At 37.8% G+C, this 21,038-nt stretch overlaps 1 protein-coding gene across 9 annotated transcripts in view; it reads left to right on the top strand.

Annotated features, from left to right (window-relative positions):
* The window catches only part of GMIP (GEM interacting protein), a 71,267-nt gene that overhangs the window by 13,103 nt on the left and 37,126 nt on the right, over positions 1-21,038 (top strand). For 5 of the 9 annotated variants that reach the window (XM_026673821.2, XM_026673819.2, XM_087956572.1 and 2 more), the window contains 2 exons: positions 15,588-15,681; positions 20,479-20,554. In XM_026673821.2, the coding sequence (XP_026529606.1) occupies positions 15,588-15,681; positions 20,479-20,554 (170 nt within the window). Of the gene's footprint in view, positions 1-827; positions 1,003-15,587; positions 15,682-20,478; positions 20,555-21,038 lie in introns of those variants that run through there. The other 4 variants (XM_087956573.1, XM_087956576.1, XM_087956575.1 and 1 more) reach the window with 3 other exon arrangements.

Below are 21,038 nucleotides of genomic sequence, written 5' to 3'. Positions count from 1 at the left end.
TAAGAAAGATCAATATTTTGATAAATTATATCTTTAGTGGTAAAAGATTCTATGGTCCTATTGTTACTTTGTAAACTGAAATATCTAAATTCACTTTGCAGCTTCAATGACTGGGTTCACATATTGTGCTAAGCCATTTTTAAACCATAGTTTGCTGAATAAACAATAATTGGTTGGGTTCATATAACAGACTAAGCTATAGTTTTAAATCTACATAGTGCGCCAAATTGGCAATTAAAAACAGACATCACTTTTATGGATAGCATAACTCCATTTGATTGGGCCATGTTATTTGTAAGGGCAGGGCCAATAGATGTACATTTTCTGGCTTCTGGAGCTGGATATGTTTTTATTTCTTTGCTTTGCTTTTCAGTGTAGTTAATGTGGCCTCTCTCAATGAACCATCGTTTGCCAAGAAGTTTGCAGGTTTGGTGAAGACATGGTCCAGCATAGTAACTAAGAAGAAGGACAGCTGTAGACTAATCTAAAAAACAAAGGGTGGGGGGATAAGTGCCTGCCTGATTAAAATGGTCTTCAAAATTATTTCAAAGCAGATGAAGAAAGTATGATTAGAACTTCTGTGTAAAACAGATCCACAGTTCTAATGCCATCAAAGGAATAAAATAGAAGAACACTATAACCTGATTTATAGTATAGATTTCAGACGGTTGTTTTCTTAATAGAAAGTAAAGTCAGTAATCTGCATAGGCTAAAGGCAGACTTTATGCATTAGGTTTACTATCAAAGATTGGGGACTCTTATTTGTAAACTGAAAAATATGCAAATGAAAGAACAAGTAAAAAGTTGCTTTATACGGAAATGTAGTCAGCAGGAAGCAGTGAAGTTTCGCTGGCTGTGAGCTCAGAAATTCTGCAAAGTATGCAGTGTCCATGGGGCTGCCTATCAAAGTTAGTGGCTCCTGAGGTATCCAAAGATTTGTGCTGGGGTCCAAACCTGGGGGTCCTGCTGAGGATTTCATCATGGCAGAGCCTAAATCTTCTGGTAGGTAAAGCAACCTTCGTATATTTTTATGCAAGGACTTTGAAGCCTTTTTTCAGCACACAGCAAGTCAATGCCGAGGGTTAACCGTTGAAATTTTTAGGTTAGGGCAATAAAGGTTTCTGATCCCTGAAAATAAAACTTGGTTCAGTGCAACTACCTCAATAATCAAAGCTATATATATAATATATATATATATATATATCCCCCTCTCTAGCTTTGATATCAAACACATCAATCACTTCAGAAATCATTGCTGTATTTTAAAGATGTTTTCTAAAATTAAGGTGATGATAAAAATGTATTTAAGATTAAAAAAAGATCAATAAATGTTTTTAAAAGTAGATTGTTAAGTATTCTCTCACATATGTGATTGTCTGATAGATATATACACTAGTTGGAATATTTTAATGTCTGAAATTATATTTTTATACATTTCTGTTAAAAATATACGCTGCAGTGTGACATGGAGATTTTTAAACACTTGATTAAAATCTCTATACATTTGGTTCAGCTATGGTTTACAATAGATGTTTTAGGAGAAAGCATTTAACAACCCATGAAGTGTTATCCTTCATCCTCTTATGCATCTTCATACTCTGTCAGCCGTGTTCAGAATTTTTGGAAGTACTTATTTACTGGCCTTTTAATTTTTTTGCCTAACTGCATGATATACATGGCTGCATACTGGATGGAATGCTTGCTCTACAAATACTGTTCCACATGCTAATCCTGCCACTATATTTTGTGCCACCAGCAAATATGTCTTCTGAAGAGAAGCCTGTAAGAAGCAAGAAATAATTTAAGGGGGGGGGGGGAGGTCATACTCAGTTCTTTGCCAAGGGTTGCTACCCTCCATCTGATTTGGGGAAATTTTACTTTTAAATTTTACTTTTGAAACCCTGAGAGGTGACCCTTTGCTGTGTGCAAATAAGGTACCTATGAAAACAGAAGAAAAATAAAATGATATCATTACAACTGATCTATTTGTAATTGTAAATATTTGTAATATTTAAAGTTTTAATTAACAAATTACAAACAGATCATTGTGATGACAATATTTTCTGTGAAGGTCCTTTCACTGCAATTCTCAAAGCCTAATGAAAAAGGATGACTGTATTCAGGGATGGACTGCTGGGGGCTTGCAGGAGTTTGGGAGAGCCCCTAGCTAAGATTCTGTGCAAACCCCACTCCTGGCTGGCCCTGCCCACCCCGCCCCTCCCAGGATTCCCAAAGCGGCCATTTTGGATGCAGGTAAGTGCAGGGCGTGTGCGGAGGCTCAGGGAGGGCGAAAAATGGGCCTCCTGGAAGTTCGGGAAGGCCAGAAATGGGCCCATTTCCAGCTTCCAGAGAGCCTCCAGAGCCCAGGGAGTCCATTTTTGCCCTCCCAGGGGCTTGAGAAAAGCCTCTGGAGCCCAGGGAGGGCAAAAAGCCCCCCCCCTGTGGTGCAGGAGGCTGACTAGGCCACACCCACCATGGCTATGCCAGACAGAGAACCCTTTGCTAAAATGTTTGAAGCCCACCCCTGACTGTATTGTTGGATGGAAATTTTTAACAATAGATCATGAGAGTTGAGATGCTGTATGTACACAAGAAGAAATCTAGAGATATTCCACAGTCACCATTCCCATTGCCACTCTTGAAACCTTATTAACCAGTTTCCCAACAGGCTATTATTGTCACAGACACTGAGAACTTAAAATAAGCCAATCAGCGTTTCCCAACTAATCAATGGGGAAATGAAAAGATAGACATCACCTAGCAGTGTATATTTTTTCTTGGGAGAAGTAAAAAAGCGTGCTCCTTTACTCTATTTAGGAAGCTCAATCTGAGAATACTATGGCAACTTGGCAACTTACCAGTTATGGCTGGGTGGGGTGGATAATTGAGAATTAAGAAGTGAGCTGAAGCAAGAGTTTCCCCAATAAGAAACCATTTATTGCTAAGAAGCAGTGTTTTTCAAACTTGGCAACTTTAAGATGTCTGGACTTCAACTCCCAGAATACCCCAGCCAACTATGAGCGATACTTGAGTCAGAAGGAAATATATTCTATAATTATGGCAGAAAAAGACACAGGTATGGTTCGAAGCTGTGACTGAGACCAAAAACCCAAGGGGTTTACCTTTAAAATGGGTGGCTATCTTACATTAACTGAGAATACGATATTGGTAGACTATTTCTCTATTATTATTTTTGTTTGGTAAAAAATGTTTTAATTTCAAAATAATCTTTCAGATAAATACAATAATCTTTGAAATAAATATTTTATTTACTGTAGATTGGATTAAGTATATGATTAGATGTATGAGCAAATGCAGAAAAGTAATCTTTGTATGTAAGCCAGTGCATTTTGCTTCTGTTGGGTATTATTGTTTTATACTTTGTTAAATTCAAGGTATTTCATACTTAGCATATCAAGTATTTGATGGATTAAGATACCCAAATACTATATCGGGAACAATTGGTTTTTGTTTTTAATTAGTGGTGCAAATCAAGACTCATTTAAAAATTCTTGATGTTAAGCCATTTGAGGCAAAGTATCAAATGGCCCATCTTCAAAATGTTCTTTATTGTTTATTTATTTAAAATATATCAGTTTTGATGACCTATTCTCCCCCTATTCCAGGGGTCTCCAAACTTGGAAACTTTAAAACTTGTGGACTTCAACTCCCAGAATCTCCTAGCCACCATGGCTGGCTGGTTGAGGAATTCTGGGAGTTGAGTCCACAAGTTTTAAAGTTGCCAAGTTTGGGAAAATCCTACTCTATTCCAATAGACAAAGGGGGGAACTGAGCTTTGGATTCAATGTCAGTTGTATATTTGTAAAATATAGATGTTATGTTGAAACAAACATGCTGTGAATGGAAAAATAATAAGAAAAAGGTCATACTTTGCTTTCTATGTTAGATGAGTTGGGTCTTCAGACCATTCTAACATAAGCATACAGTATTTATAACTCCCATTGGCTTGATTTCATGAGTACAGTTATTCAAGACCAAAGATGCCACATTGTGGCTTAGCACTGGGTCATTGTAATTGGTAAATTACAAATTGTTTGATTGTATAATTCAAGTAAATTTAATCAGATATCTTGGTTATGCAAGCCATATTTTAGCACATTGTGTGGCCCAGATTATAGATTCACTCACACAATGTTTAACTAATGTATTATAGAATATTGATCTTAGTTAAGACCAGCATTGAACTACATAAAATATATATGCCTGAGTAAAACACCATAGCCATTTCTGAATTTTTGTTTTTACATTTGATTTGTGCTCGGCAAGAAGGAAGAAGTTCTACTTCCTCTTCTTCACCCTCTTACCTCATTTCACAGGAAATATCAGAAAGTTCTAAAAAAAATCAGCATCTTTCTTCCATTTAGAACATTACTTCCAGTTCTGACACATTCAGAACCATGTTGACACTGGCAAACAAATGAATGTTCAGAAAATAGTACATAATAATACTTCCCTATTTGTATAACTCTTATTATGAGTGAAAATCCTTCCATATGCAAATGAACGTAGATTCCCTATATAGATCATTATATATAAAATGGAATAACCAGTAGACCAAGATGTTTAGGTATTAATTTCTATGCAAACTTTAAAAGTAGTCTTTAAAAATAAGACAATTTTTGACGATTCTCAAACAGAAATTTGTCTAAGCATAGGATGGAAAGCAATAACAAATTACAGCTAAATTACTGTATTTCATGATATTCCATCAGGATTCTTTGTGATCCTTGTTTTAACTTCAGAAATGATGCTTAATATGGGGATTTGGCAAAAATGAATCTTGGAAATCATTAACCCTAAGTATTTCACCTTTTTCTCAACCCTAAAACCTGACTTTTTGTTCAAATATATCACTATCCTGAGAAGATATATTCTTGATCAGCATTTGTTTTCTGTTTATTTTGAAACCTGCCAAGGCCCCAAACTCATTCAATTTCCTCATCAAATATTCTATACTGGAAATCAGTGGGTACACGATCATATTTAAAGAAGAATAAAATGGAAATATGAATGCTGAGCCAGGTTAAATATGTACTAGTAGTATGGACAAAGTGAAAGGAATGAGAGACTGTGGATAGACTATGGTTTGAGTTGCTTGAAAATGCATATAGGTAATTTTTGACTTACGACAGTCGCTTCATGACTGTTTGAAATTACCCCAAAGATTTTTACAATTCAGTTCCAAAGTTCCAATGGACAGTCACATGACCACATTTCAGGCATTCAGCAACTGGCTGCATTTAGAGCCTTTTGACCATCCTGCGGCCATAATGAACACAAAACCCAGCAGTTCCTTTATTTTTGACAAAATGCCTCCTAGCAAACAATGGGTTTGCTTAATAACCACTGCAAAATAAGATTGTAAAATTAGATTGGTTGTGACCTGTGTTTATGACCACTATGACTTACAACCATAATGGTCAAGCTCTGTTATGATCAGAAGTCAAGGATTACCTGTATAGCAGGTACAGATGAGAGTAAATCTTGTGTGTATGTGTGACAGAGATCTACAAAAGATAAGGAAGTTACAAGAGATTAAGAATAATGAATAATTTCAGAGTGCAGGCCCTTCCTCTCAAAATATAGACAAGGCACAAGGGGTATATTGAAATATATAAAGGAAACACTGACTTAAACATTAAGGACTCAACTTTTCTTGGTAAGAAAACCTGTCTTTCTTTGGAAATAAAATACTGCCTGTGTTGTAAACTAAGCTGATGGCTCATGTAACTTATATTTCTGCAACAATACTGTTCAAGTACAAAACTTAATACAAGAATAGCATTTTGTATCATAGTATTTCAGCTTCCTTATTTTCCATTTAATATGTCCTCATACTTACAAGTAACAATGTGAAAGCCTGAAGATGTAATTTGGGAAAACTTTAAATAAATACATGTCTATGCTACCCAACTGTCAATGAGTCTGGGTGGCTCACAGCAACTAAATAACAAATAGGATTTGTAGTAATTTCATTATTCACAAAACTATTCATTTCCGGGGGGTGGGTGGGGGGAGAAAGCTGGTTGGAATCAATTTGGTCAACCTTTCATGGTGACAAGAAAAGGCAAACAATCTTTCAAAGCTGTCCAAGACTTGGCAAAACCTAGAACTAAGGAGAAATTTCCCTAGAGTGAGAACAATTAATCAGGGGAATGGCTTGCCTCCAGAAGTTGTGGATGCTCCATCACTTAAGGTTTTAAAGAAGAGATTGGACAGCCGTTTGTCTGAAATGGCATAAAGTCTCCAGGGTTGGACTAGAAGACATCTAAGGTCTCTTCCAGCCATGTTATTATGTGTTCTATTTTCAGACCAAATGTCAGGTTTCCAAGAGATGAAATCCATTTAAAAAGAAAAGTGATGATGTTAAACACAACCCTCTTTTTTTCTTCCAATTAACATTTATTCTGACAGTCCACATAGTTCTGTAGGAAGGCAAGGAAAAGATAACATTTAGGTCAGAGGGTCTCAGAGTAAGTGCTGGGTTTTCTTCCGTCCAATGAACAAGCTTCCCATTGCTGCTTGATGAAGCAACTAAGACAACCACATCCTGTTTCTGGGGCAGAGGAAAGGAAAACATGAAGATTTTGCTCTGTTAATATCATAAGCGCATGACTAGTAGCATTTTCTAAATTCTACAGCTACAGGCTTCCACTTTTATTTGCCACATAAGTAAATCAGAGTTCAGTCAGAATCACACATCATGATAGTTTGTTTGATTTTGGGTTCATGGTTTAGTATGATGTGTGAACTATCTGATGATAGTTCTACAGTTAAAATAAAGCATAGCTATATAATTTAGAATAAGAATCTAAGGAACAAAAACAAAGTTATGAAACATTATTAACACGACATACAAGTTAATAACACTAACCATGAAAATTCTACTTATTGTTGATTTAAAACCATGAAGACTAAGATAATAAAACAGTAGCATAAATAAATAAAATAAAATAGACCAAGATATTTGAGATATCAAACAATCTAGGCTATGTTGTCATCGTCATATTGACTGCATGACATTGATATCATAAGTGAGCCCATGAAATGTTATATCATGTCTTAACCATTGAGTGGCAGCCAAAGCTGCACTACAAAAAGGAAATAAATTTGCTATGCTCCATTTACAAATAAACAACAATCCCAAGATATTTTAAAGATACTAGATGGAGAAAGACATTAGCTTTCGTCTTGCTTTTTGTCCGTCCCATTCTCCATTCAGCACACCTTTTAAAACCTTTCTCTCTCTCATTTATTTTCTCATTCATAACTGTCCTTCTCAGTAATTTAAGTCTCCCGGGAATAATATATCCAATCTTGATTTTTCCACCCTTTCTACACCCATCTCTCTTAGAGTGTCCCCCTTATCATCCTCTCTGCTGATTAGCTTTCTATCCCTTGTTCCCCACCCCTACCCCAATCTGCCAGTAAACTGTAGCAGGGTCAAGGTGGGTAAAATCTGACACATTTCACCAACTATTCTGGCAGCATTAAGTCAGGTGATTTGTAGGGAGCAGTGACAACTAAATACCAATTGGCAACTTAAGCTAATATAGCCACTCCATCTTCCCTGGGTTCTTGGAAGTCTCTTCTGCACCATTCTTTCATTTTTTTTTCCTCCGGGAAAAATGCAGGGCACACTATTTTCTGCCCCCATAGCAGGAGCTCCCTGAAACCTGCTGAACAGCCTGTTGGCAGCTGGAAAGAATCTCACCACTCTCAGAGCAGGGGATTTGAACTCTCCCATTACTGTACTGAAAAATTTCTGTCCAGCTGATCAAGTATTTAGCAGACTTATTTTGACTAGAGATGTAAGGTTCTGCAATCATGAAAGGGCACTCAATCTACCGTCAAAAGAAGCTTTTTCTTGTTCTCGGCTCTTCCTGCTTTACCAGGCAGAAATAATTCTGGTTTAAATTCTATTTGGGCTTTCATAATTTCTTTTAACCAATTTCGTATTTTGGCCCAATATTTCTTGGGCCAAGCTTTTGGACAAAGCCACCATACGTGAACGAAGGTACCCTGTATTTGCTTACATTTCCAACAATTTGTATTTAAGTTAGGATACATTTTAGCCAGTATCGAAGGGGCTAGATACCACTGATAACACATTTTATATTGATTTTCTTTATATGACGCTGGTTTTGTTATTGTATTTTTTTTTCAAATCTTTTCCCAATCCTCCAATTCTATATTATGTCCAGGGGTGGGATTCTACCAGTTTGCACCTATTCACTAGAACTGGTTGTTAACATTCTAAGCAGTTCAGAGAACCGGTTGTTAGAAGAAATTACTGGCCTAATCCTGTAAGGAAGGCAGGAAGGAAACATTCTGGTGTTGCTTATAGAAACTACCTCTCCATTAACCCTTATTACATTCTTGGTAGGACTAGATTTACTGTCTCAGGAACTTCTCTGGAGTTTTCCCCCCCTCCTTTGCTGGTACTTTGCTTGTGTGGAGTAACCATTCAAAGTTACAATGGCACTGAAAAAAGTGACTTATGATCATTTTTCACACTTACGACTGTTGCAGCATCCCCACAGTCATGAGAGGCCAGGCGAGGAGATGCGTACCTCGATGTGAGTGATACTGAGTTGGCCACGCCCAGCCAATAACATGACCAAGCCATGCCCACCAACTAAGCCACGCCCACATAACTGGTAGTTAAAAAAATCCCACCCCTGATTATGTCCCAAATTCCTGGCCCATGCTATCATTGGTCCTTTCACTATTTCTTCTGCTAAGTCATATTCTAATAAGTAATTATAAATCTTTGATATCAGTTTTTCCTCTGTATCTGTCTATGACAGTTTTAAAGCAGTTCCAGGTCTTTGTGATGTCACAATATTAGTTATGTTACAAAGCCAAGATGATATATATTTGTTTCAATTCTAGTAGAAACTATAGTAGAATTGTTTGTGCGCATTCTCTCTCTCCATCCTCATCTTGGCCTTGTGGAGTTTGTTTTCCTATCTGCAAAAACTCTTAACTCACTAGTCCTTCTGAGCTTCAAAGAAATAAATGACCTGACACATTTTCAACTCCACCTCATAGAAATCACAAATATCCTTTGGTAGGCAACCACACAAATGTATATAATATGAAGTAAGGATGTGAATGATATATGTGCGTGGGGGAGGATCCTTGGTGCTCTCTGAGCTTGGTTGTTCTCTTGTAGACCTTTCATGATCAAACTAGGTACATCATCAGTGCTACTAGAGGCCCTGTTACTGGAAGCAGTCTTGGTTGTTCCTTGACTGGGCTGTTGTCTACTGTTTGTTTGTCTGACTTGGTTATTCCTTGGTTGGGATATTGTTTGCTTCTTGGTTGTTGGACTAATGTTCATTTTGGTGATAATCTCTGCTCATCTGAGAGTTGATTGCTGTTGGCGTGCTATGATCTTTCATTTCCTTTTTGGCTTTTTAATTGTCTCTGTTGAATGGTATGTAGATCTTGTTTATTTCTAATAGGAAGGAGGAGGAGGAGAATACTGGCCGCCTCTCTTTGCTCTTTTCCCTACTGACATAAAAACCAAGGAACACAGTCTGGCCAGCTTGTTGTATTGAGATCATTCAGCAGCCTGACAGCAGTGCTTCCCAGAGTGTTTATTATCCATTGTAGGTAAAATACATCAAGTCAGTTTAAAAGTCTCTGTTGTGATTGGGTAATGGGTTTGTGTGTTGTTATCCCCATCCCCCCAAAAATCCTATTTTGCCCCAAGTTTGGGTAATTCACCCAAGTTTGGGAAGTATCTGCTTACAGTAACTGTGAGGCAGGTTCCTCAGAATTTTGCCTTAATCTACATTTAGATCAAATCTTACTTTACTCAGCCCCCTCTCCCAAACACACATATGCATATCATACTGAAAATTTTCACTGTTGTTCTGTCGGAGAACTTGAACTTACACAAAAAGCAAAAAATGCCAGCAGAAAAGAATTTGTGGCGTGCTTGCCATCTCATAAAAAGTAGAAATGAGAGGTGGTTAAAGAAGATCTGGGAGAGTGAATGAGCCCTCCAACCCATGCTAAAATCCACACTTCTCAAAGGGGTTTAAGAGCTCTTCATTCTCCGCACCCTGTGCATGGAAACAAGAAGTATCAGAGCTGAGTGTCATCTGCACATAGATGATCCAAAGCCAAATCTCCAGATAAATCCACACTGATTTTCATAGATACATTGAAAATAGAATTTTGCTACATGCTTGAACTAGAAGTAGAAGAGAGATTCTCATAGAACTGTGATGTGGAACTGCCTAAGATGATCCTAAAGAATGTTGTATTCAATTACATGGAAAATTACTGTGAAGTCCAGGAGAACATTACAGTCACCAGCTGTGGCCACAAGGATTATTCCTGTCCTCAAAACAGTCTCCTATTTAAACAGGAATCAATTTCTCTAATCAGCAGCTTGCATGCTGTACTCGTAATTGGCAGGTTTTTGTTTCATGCAACAGATATTTTTACAATATATTATTTAGTCAATCTATAGTGTGGTTTTAAGATTCTAGTAAATACATATATGTTGGATGAAACATCATGTGGGTTTTTATGATTCAGCAACAAAGTTTATTTTTTTGCAAACCCAATCTATTTACTTAAAAACCTGTTTCACATAAGGAAGCATCACTTCCATATAGGAAATGATGAGTTTTACTAAAATGCCCTAAGTGTCAGGCCGCTACATTAACCACACACACACAAAAAAAAGCCATTAGAAAACATCCAGAATTGGGTGGGCTCTATCAGTGTTAAAAAGGAATCAAGTTAAAATCAGTGCAGTAATATAAGAAATGCGTGGGCATAAAATCAATGCATTTAATTAGTCCCATGTTCAGTACACACTTGCTGAAGTTTGAAAACACTTGTGCAGGATGTTGCAACTTTAGCCCTGATGCAGGGACTATCATCCTTTAATAGAAGTTGGGCATAAGCCAAGTCAGGTCTATCAGGTTGCCTACTGCTCAAGGAAAAATAAGCTTATCCCTTATTTGTCTATAGAATGGACAATGGAGGATGATATATTTCTGGTTCTCCACTAGGCAATGTTGACCTCCAATACAGCAGATGGTAGTATCTGCCACCTTGCCAGTGTAAAAGCTTTTCTATGGTTCAATGTTTCTAATGGGGAAAGGTATCCTACAGGAGCCATTAAATAATTGAGCCACTGCAAGGTTAAAACAACTGATACCTTCCCAGTAAGTTCAGATGTTCTACATCAAAGATTCAGATAAAGCTGACCTTCATTTTAGTCATGCCTACCTCCAGCCAAAAGATGGCATTTGGATGCATTTAGAGTCCATTGGAGTTGGGGTGGCCAATAAATTTAAATACATAAATAAAATAGCAAAGCTGCTCTAAAAAACGTAGACTCCTTAGAGCAGGCGTGTCAAACTCGCATCGTCATAGTGGCATCATGTGATGTATTGAGACTATTTTCCCCTTTGCTAAACCAGACAGGGGCGGGCCCAGCAGTGATGCATCTGGGCCGCGGGCCGCGATTTTGACACCCGTATTCTAGAGGGACAAAATAAAAGGAGAACAGGGTTTTATATTTAGTTAGGAGGGACCAAACACCTGCTCAAGCAGGAGACCCTTCAGACATGTGGCTGTCCAATCGTTTCTTAAAAACCTCCAATGATGAAGCACCTACAACATCTGAAGGCAAGCTGTTCCACCAGTTAATTGTCCTCACTGTTAGGAACTTTCTCCTTAGTTCTAGGTTGCTTCTCTCCTTGATTAGTTTCCATCCGTTGCTTCTTGTCTTGCCTTCTTGTGCTATGGAAAATAAGTTGAACCCCTCTTCTTTGTGGAAGCCCCTTAAATATTGGAACACTGCTATCATGTCACCTATAGTCCTTCTTTTCTTTAGACTGGCCATACCCAAATCCTGCAACTGTTCTTCATATGTTTTTTGTCTCCAGGCCTTTAATCACCATAGTTGCTCTTCTCTGCAGTTTTGCCAAACTCTCAACCTCTTTTTTGTAATGTGGTGACCAAAACTGAATGCAGTATTCCAGATGTGGTCTTACTAAAGCGTTATAAGATGGTACTAATACTTCATGCTATTTTGATTTTATGCCTCTGATTATACAACCAGGAATTCTAATACCTTTTTTTGGCTGCTGCCTCACACTGCTGGTCCTTTTGCTGTGAACAATATGATATTTCATTCCCTCTAAAATCTGCTGCATGTGGGGAAATATGTTATTCGCAACAATTTTTATCTTCTGCTGTACCAACCTTAAGAAAAATATCTATTTATACTTACCAGGGGAAGTTCCATTGAAATGATCAACATCATTTAAAGAGAAGCAATTGTGGGATTTTGATCTGTAGGCTTCTAACACCCAGGACATTTTCAAAGCAGTTGATATATGACTTTACTCAGCTGAATGCTGAGCCTCACCAGGCCTACTATATCTGCCTTTGCCTTCTCACATCTTACAAGCTATAAATGTGTGGCTGCTCTCTTAAAGTTTATATTTCTAAAGTTCAGCATTCATGTTTACTCATTTGTAGTCCCTTCTCCATCTTGGTGTTGGGCTTCAGCTTCTAGAATTCCTAATCAGTATGTCCATTGATTGTAAGTTTATTAACAGTATTAAGTGATGAAGTCTATTTTATAGCTTTATATTTAGGTTATTTTTTCTTTTATGGAAACTTAATTTTAGAGTTGCATAAGCATTCAGTTCAGAGAAATGAATTTGATGACATTACAGGTTGTTCCTCACGATCAAGTTAAAAATTTGTCAACCAGCCAACAGCACAAAATATCCTGTTCTCAGTGATGAGTCTTACAGTATCTTGCCACAGGCACAATGCCAGCAACTATTTCAGTCCTTATTTTATAGGGTTCATTAGGGAAAGAGGCTGATGGATTTCCCCCAGTTTTGTGCCTTTTCTTTCCACCAAATGTCATTAAGAGATGGAAGACATCAATTGATCATTCTCCTTAATATGAGAGAAGCTGGGAGGCAAGCTGAGTTTTGATAGCTGATTAGATAGGCAGGTTCAGTCATCCCTCAAAGTTTACTCTGGTTTGGTACAAATGTTGTGCACACGTGAATTCAAAAGCAGCCTGAATATCAGTTGATATTTTAGGATTATTATGGTTGGTCATACAGTCAGCCAGATGTTTAGCCTAGTTTTGATTTTTTTGTCCACCGATCGAGTCCTTTCCAATGCCTTGGGATAGGCAGATGTTGTAACAATAATATTAAAGGTAACACTGCAGGATGTAAGCTGTTCGAAGTAACACTGCCTTTTATAATTGACTGATGGCAACTTTATCAATTTTAATATTCAAGTGGTGCTCAGATGTTTTGGGATTGCACTCAAGGCTACCTCTTACTATTGTTTTCTTTTACCACTGTCACTCTGCTTCTGTTTGCAGATCCTTATAATTTTTTTTAAATTTTCTCTAGGTTTTTTTTCTTCTCTTTTGCTGTCTCAGGTATTGCAATGTCCACTATCCATACTTTTTTTAGCTTTTCTTATCAAAAAAGATACTTATCTATTTGAATTTTAAAGTCCCAGAGCATTTAGCTTCTTCATTTTCTATTACTTTGTCTATTTTGTGGTCCTACCAGTTCTTGCTTGCAGGCAAGTGGTATTTCTTGCAGATATTATATTCTCCTGACTCCAGTTGATTCTGACTGGCTCGCAGCATGAAAGCAAAACAACATAATAAATCAAAAAGAACACATAATGTTAACACCATAACAAAAATCTACTCAACGACACAAACATGTCAAATACCAACAAGAGGTTCCAGCCACTCCAGCCTGGGGTGATTGGAGTCTGGAAGCCTCTCAACCAATGCCTGAAAGAAGAGCTAAGACTTTAAGATCGTTCAGAATGCTTTCAGGGTAGGAACCCAGATCTCAGGGGGAACCACATTCCATAGGGCAGACATTGTGACAGAGAAGGCATGCTTCTAAGGTCCAGATAGATGGCATTGCTTGATCAGTCCAGAAGATCCTAGCTCTGTTGGACCCAACTGGATGAGTGGACACTACAGGAAATAGGTCATAACCAGCACCTTGAATCATATTCAGAAGCAAACTGGCAACCAGTACAGCTCATGAAGTTGAGATATCACATGGGCATTCTGAGTTGTACTTATCATGGCCTCCACCCCTGTATTATAGATTAGGTGGAGGTTCTCGATGGTCTTCAAAGGGCAGTCCAAGTTGAGTCCAATGCAGTAAATGGAATTGAGCACATGAGTAATTGTCTGAAGGGCCTCCCAATCTATGAAAGGGCGCAGTTGGTGCACCAAATGAAGTTATGCAAAAGTCTTCCTCGCCATAATTGCCACCTGCCTACAAAGCAGGATCTGTGAGTCCAAGAAGATTTGCACACCAGTCTTGAGTGGGTAAGTGCTACCCCATCTAAGGTGTAAAAGATGAAATATCCCCACATCTAGGTGCCCCTAACATCCAGAACTATTCATTCTTTGTAGGATTGAGAGTCAGATGTGGTTCCTCCCTATCCAATGTAGTATACTAGTAGTATAAGTATTACTATTATAGAATCATATTACTCTGGAGTACAGGTAATCCTCACTTAACAATCCTAATTGGGATTGTCAACTTCATTGCTGAACAACACAGTCATTAACAGAAATGTCATATGACCACTGAAATTAGTAACAGCAGTTCCAGCAATCCCAGTTGCTATCATTGAAGAAAACCCACTCAATTGTTAGGCAAGGATCCACCGGGATCAGGCCATTCTTGGAAAGTGAGGGGTTACCTCCACTTCCCCTATCCAGCTATGTTTCTTCCATCTCTGCTAATCTGGCTGTCCTCCTACCCGCTGCTGTCAGCTGGCCCCACTGCATCATGTGCCATACCATGTGCCACTCCTGGACAGGACTTTTCTTTTACACCACCTTCTTTCACACTGGTCTTCTTTATTCTGAGTAGAGTTTTTTTTAAGAAAAGACTGGATAGCCACCTATCTGAAATATATATTTGGGGAAATCTCCTGTTTGAGCAAGGGGCTTGAATAGAAGATTTCCAAGGACCCTTCCAACTCTATTCTGATTGATTGGGTTCCAAAGTAGCTATGTACAGTAAATATGGTTTCCATCTTTATTTCCAATTTGATTTTTCACTAAGCCCATTAGTAGGGTTTGGAGGACAACCAATATTAAGCCTTCAAATCAGTTTCAACAGCTTTTTGTTTAAAAAGAAAATGAGGCCTTTGTGCAGTTTTTCATAGCAACCATGTCCATGATGTTTGATGTGTGATTAAGCCATCTTGTTGCATCCTTCCACCTTGATGATCTTCTTGCATCCATCCCCTAGTGGAATAACATTTGCCAGTAGATTGAATTTCCTCTCCTTCCGAACTCTGCATGCCACATACTCCAAAAATCTGTTCTGGAGCATGTGGCTGACATTTTGAAATTGGTTTAGGGTGTATGAAGGAATGCAGCAGGAAGAAGAGCTGAGTAACAGGAAGTTCCATTGCATCAGTAGAAATCCATATAATGTGCTAAATAACCTATTGCTTGAACTTGTTGAAATTTCTTTTTAATTTCTTTTTGTTTTTTTCAGATCTCAACAGCCAAGTAAAAGGAACTGAAAACAAAAAACGCTACAGTGAGATTTTCCGAAGTTTGGATGCCCTTGAAATTTCAATTGGAAATGCGTGCGTATTTTGTGTTTTTGTTGTCCTCGGCATGCACTAAAGACATTTCTTAATGCTGTTGTGAATGTGGTATGTGATGGTGGGGAGATAAGTTCTTGTAACCTGAAAGATCCAGGCCATGAGTCAACACTCATCTCTGTGGGTAGCGGCTACTAGAAAATCAAGCACTACGGATTGGGTTCTGTAGAACTAATGCCACCGTAATTTTACTGAATTTACACACAGAGAATAATATGTTTTTCAAAGACACAGAGACAGAAATGTTGGAATTGAAGATGATGAAAGAGGTAATTGGTGCTATATTGCATGTACAATGTTCAAGGGACAAAATATTTTATACTATTCTGCTACTCTTCTTCTGATGTAAATCAACTAAAATGTATGTAAAGAGCAAACTGTTAAACCTAATTTAAATGTCCATCAATTCATGATTTAGTAGAGGTGGGCTGAAGCACTTTATAATAGTTATTTACTATTGGGACTGGCTTCTGCAAGGAAATGATACTTCTTTCCTTGACCTCAAGAAATGTTTCAATCTGAAGGTTGCATCAAGACTCACTCACACACTGTTAGGACATGACTCTTTGCAGAGAAGTTTGTTGCCTTCAGTTGAAAAAAGTCTGATATTAAATCCCGAACATGATTTCAAGTATACTAATAAATTAAAGTCATTTGAATTGGTGGCAAACTTTTTCTTGTTGTTGTTATCATCATTATATTCTTCTTTGGGGCATACACTCACTTGCCTAGCATTTTTAATTTCTGTATTTTTTTTGTTTTGGACAGAAAAACTAACAAAATACTATTGTGGTACTGTAAGTACTACTGTAGTTTTCATGGGAATGAAAGATGGTACAATATGCTAGGTCACAGTCCTTTTCAGCCCAATCTGCTCTCCACTGGGACAGGGTTTGTGAGGACTCCCAAATATAAGAGTTACTTATAGTCTTTGCTTGTTGCCTACTATTCTATAGATGTCACCAAAGTCTAATGCAACCTTCCCTAAGCTATGATGTATAGATATTACAACTACAATTGCCATTATCATCATGCAGCCTGGATCAGCAGCTAGTTGGAAGAGACTGGTTTTATTTTGTAGATACCAATGATTGGCAATTTCTTATTGAAAGGCCATGTTTATAGTTAGAACAAATGTAAGCCACAGTCATACAATTTCATTTGGAAAAGCGGAGGGCGATATAAGACATTTTCAGTTTTATTATTTTTAAAGTGAATGAATGCCTATTTGTCCATTTCTGCAGGTTTGAAATAAATCATATGTTTATTTACAGCTGTGGAGGTGTACATTAGGCGCACACCAAAAATAGAAATGCACACATTAGGTGCACAGTAAAAAAATGCACACCCCTCCAGAAATGTTGATCTACTACTTTTGTCAGTAAAGGAATGAAGGTCTATCCCATAATTTCCCATCCTCAGATGCCTTTGTTTGCTCCAATCAAAGGGGAGGGCAATGAGAAAGTGCTGTAAATCTCTGGATACAGCTTTGAGCTTATTGAATTCTTAAAATTTGTTATTCTTTTTCCTACCGTTGAATTGTGTCCAGTTCTTGCAGATTGGCTGGATAGGTCTCTGTAGTTTTCTTGGCATGGTTTTTCAGTAGTGATTTGCCACTGTCTCCTTCCTATGCTCGAGACAAAGTGACTGGCCCAAAGTCATCCAAGTGGCTTTGTGCCTAAAGCAGGACTAGAACTCACAGTCTTCTCTAGCCTGATCTCTTAACCACTACACCAAACTGGCTGTCTGGTTTGAGAGTTTAAGGAACTCAAGCTAATTTGAGAATTTGAGGAACTCAAACTAGTTCCTTGATTAGGTTGTTGTTTACTGCTTGTTTGTTTGTCTGGTGTTAATCCTGGTGTTAATTCCTCTTTATCCGGGTGTTGATTGCTGGCAAAAAGTTATTCTGGTTTTTAAAGAGGGGCTTTTAAAGTTTTTTTTAAATTGGTTGTATTATTATTAGCTCTTTTGAATGGTGTGTAAATGTTGTTTGTCTGTATGTGCCTATTAATGGCTGATTTGCCTGAATGCCAAGCTTCAAAGAATTACCTAGCATTTTTGGATTCAGCTTGGTATTAGATGCTTATAGTTTTCCCAATGAAACTATGGTTAAGTCTGTCTATATGTTGTGAAATTAAGAAGTTTTCATTGTGTCTTCTGGCTGCTAGTTGGTATTCATGGGTGCACTCTGCTAGTCTTTGGACTGTCTGTCCTATGAACTGTAGTGACTGTTATAGCCCTTACACTGCATGTTGTAGATGCCTCCTGTTTTTCTTCTTTGGCTACTGAACTTTTGGTTTACTTAAGATGTTTTGAAGGGTTTTAGTTGATTTGTGTGCTATGGTGATGCCATGTGGTTGTAACTGATTATTTCTGAGATGTTTTTGATGTATGGTACTAATGACATCTTTTTCATAGCTTGTGTTGATTGTACTGCAGTGAATTAAGTAGTCAGACACTTTTGAAGAAGTTATGTGGGTGTCCATTTTGTTGGAAGATGTTGTATATAGACAGTATGTTTCCTTTTTCTGGTGTTCTGGGTTGTGTTTGTGCTCGTCTGAATAATGTTCTTATATAGCTCCTTTTGTGGGAGGTTAGGTTGTTACTTTTGTAGTGGAGCACTTGGTTGATATGAGTAGTTTTACAATAGAATTTTGTTTGCTGCCGTTTCCTCTGCTATAAGAATACTTGGGAAGGGTAGTGTGTTGTTTTCTTCTTCCATTATGAATTTTATTCCTTTCAAGATGTTGATTTTTTAATGTGTCTTCCCTAGTTGTTCCTGAGTTTTTTTATTATAACAAAGGTGTTATCCATCTACCAGATTCATACGCTGTTGTATATCCAAAAAGTAGTAATCACACTGGTGTTCATTTGCTAATATATTTGTCCATGAAACTGAAAATAGATAGTGAGGCAGAGGTTGGTGAGATCCATCATTTTGAGTAGTTGGATCTTGGTGTATTTGGTTAGGTCGTGTGTGTGTGGTGCTACTGCCATAAATTTTTCAATAGTTCCGGGTTTATGGATATAAAGAGTGCTCTGACATTGAATAAAACCATGATCTCCTCTTCTTATATTATTAGGTCTTTGATTTCCTGTAGGTACAGTAGTTGGGAGTTGATAGAATATTTACTCCCCTCTGTAAGATGTCAAAGCTTTTTTGTCAGTTCTTTAGTGATGTTGTATGGTGGGGTCCCTGATAATGATACAATTGCATGAAGAGATATGTCGGCCTTGTTTTTGGTATCCATAAAAGCAGGGTAGAGGAATCCACTGCTTTTCATCTGCCACTGTTCTTCTTTTGTGATTTGGCCTTTCATAATTAGGTTGTTCAGGGTTATCTTGATCAGTTTGTCTAGTTTCTGTACTGGGTTGTTTCCTGGGGTGGGATTCAAATTTTTTAACAACCGGTTCTGTGGGTGTGGCTTAGTTGGTGGGCATGGCTTGGTGGTCATGTGACTGGGTGGACATGGCTTGGTGGTCATGTTATTGGCTGGGCATGGCCAACTCTATATCACTCACATCGAGGCATGCACCTCCTTGCCTGGCCTCTCGTGACTGTGGGGATGTTACAGTAGTCGTAAGTGTGAAAAATGGTCATAAGACACTTTTTTCAGTGCCATTGTAACTTTGAATGGCCACTCCACACAAGCAAAGTACCAGCAAAGGAGGGGGAAATAACTCCAGAGAAGTTCCTGAGACAGGAAGTCTAGTCCTGCCAAGAATGTAATAAGGGTTAACGGAGAGGCAGTTTCTATAAGCAACACCAGAATGTTTCCTTCCTGCCTTCCTTACAGGATTAGGCCAGTAATTTCTTTTAACAACCGGTTCTTTGAACTGCTTAGAATGTTAACAACCGGTTCTAGCGAATAGGTGCAAACTGGTAGAAACCCACCCCTGGTTGTTTCTAACTGGAATATAGGTTTCTTTGTTGTCCAGTAATTCTTTGGCTTTTTGTATACGTTGTGTTTTGTCCAGGATAACTGTAGTATGGCCTTTATCTGTTGGGAGGATAATGATGACTTGGTCTTTCTTTAGGTTCTGTCTTCTGCTTTGAGTTGGTTCTGATTCTGTGTCCTTATAGTTTGTGGTATAATTGTATGCCTTATGTTTTCTTGGGCCTCTATGGAAAGCCCTTAGAAAACGCTGCTTCTAAGGCTGCCAAGAATTAAAACTGATTAGCATCATCTATGTTGTGTTTGAGGCCTGTGATGATGATGATGATCATGATGATGATGATGAAGAGGAGGAGGAGGAGGAAAATGATCATGAATGCTCACCTCAGATTAAATAAATATCAGCATTTTCTAGATAACCTCAAGAACCAATTGGAACAAACCATATTCCCCAAACACACTAAAATGCTGACAGCCACCATCAAGACTACATCCCAAAGACAAGCTGGAAAAAATAAAGAAAATGAAAGTCTAGACTAAACTGTTCAAGCTAAATCCCACAAGCAACCAGGTACCTGAACTGGAATGAGTTGTGAATATGTTCAATGGTTCACTATCCACTGCAAAACACAATGTCCTACAGAAAAGCCTCAACTATAACATAGATGATGCAGTGGTTGAGGTGAATTAACATGAAAAGAATCCTAGAGGATAATACATATTATAATAAGTAGAGAAGGACTCTCTGTCCTACATTAGGGTTAAATTCTGCCTCCCAGCTTTTCACAATGGTATGAGCTGTTCAGTGCTGTTTTGTACTAATGGAGAATAGTGCATTTTTCCTTTTAATTAATTTCTCCTATTGATTTTTTCCAATTTCTAGGGCAATTGAAATGTTTAATGATGATGCTGATGACAACAGCAATGAATCTTCAAACCCACAGCCTGAAATAGTACAGGTAGAAATAAAAGTTATCTTAATTCTGGCTAATAATAATAACAATGTGTGCTGCTGACCCCACTTTTCTTTAGGAAAATACTCTTGCCACAACTAGTTGGTGACATAATTTTTTAAAGACATTTTTTCAGTTATAACTATTATCACACATGTATCTGCTAATAGGACTGTGTCACATGCATTTATGCATTGAGATGATGAAATGTGGAAGTATTCTGCTGCTCTTGGGAGTCCTTAGTTGGTAGACGATAAAAAAAGTTGGGCACTGCATAGTATTTTTGCATGTCTGTCTCTCTGTTTTTCCTTCCTCCCTCCCTCCTTCCCTCTTTCTTTCTTTCTTTTTTTCTTTCTTTCTTTTTTTCTTTTCTTTCTTTCTTTCTTTCTTTCTTTCTTTCTTTCTTTCTTTCTTTCTTTCTTTCTTTCTTTCTTTCACATTTATATCATTAAAAGTTTTACTTTGATATTTTGATTTTGCTGGCAATCAG

The sequence above is a fragment of the Notechis scutatus genome, chromosome 2 (assembly GCF_049901735.1).
Source record: "Notechis scutatus isolate UNSWTSFEM ecotype Mainland chromosome 2, rNotScu1.2, whole genome shotgun sequence".
Classification (NCBI taxonomy): domain Eukaryota; kingdom Metazoa; phylum Chordata; class Lepidosauria; order Squamata; family Elapidae; genus Notechis; species Notechis scutatus.
The sequence above is the reverse complement of the archived record's forward strand: the minus strand, read 5'-3'. Positions and strand labels throughout refer to the sequence as shown.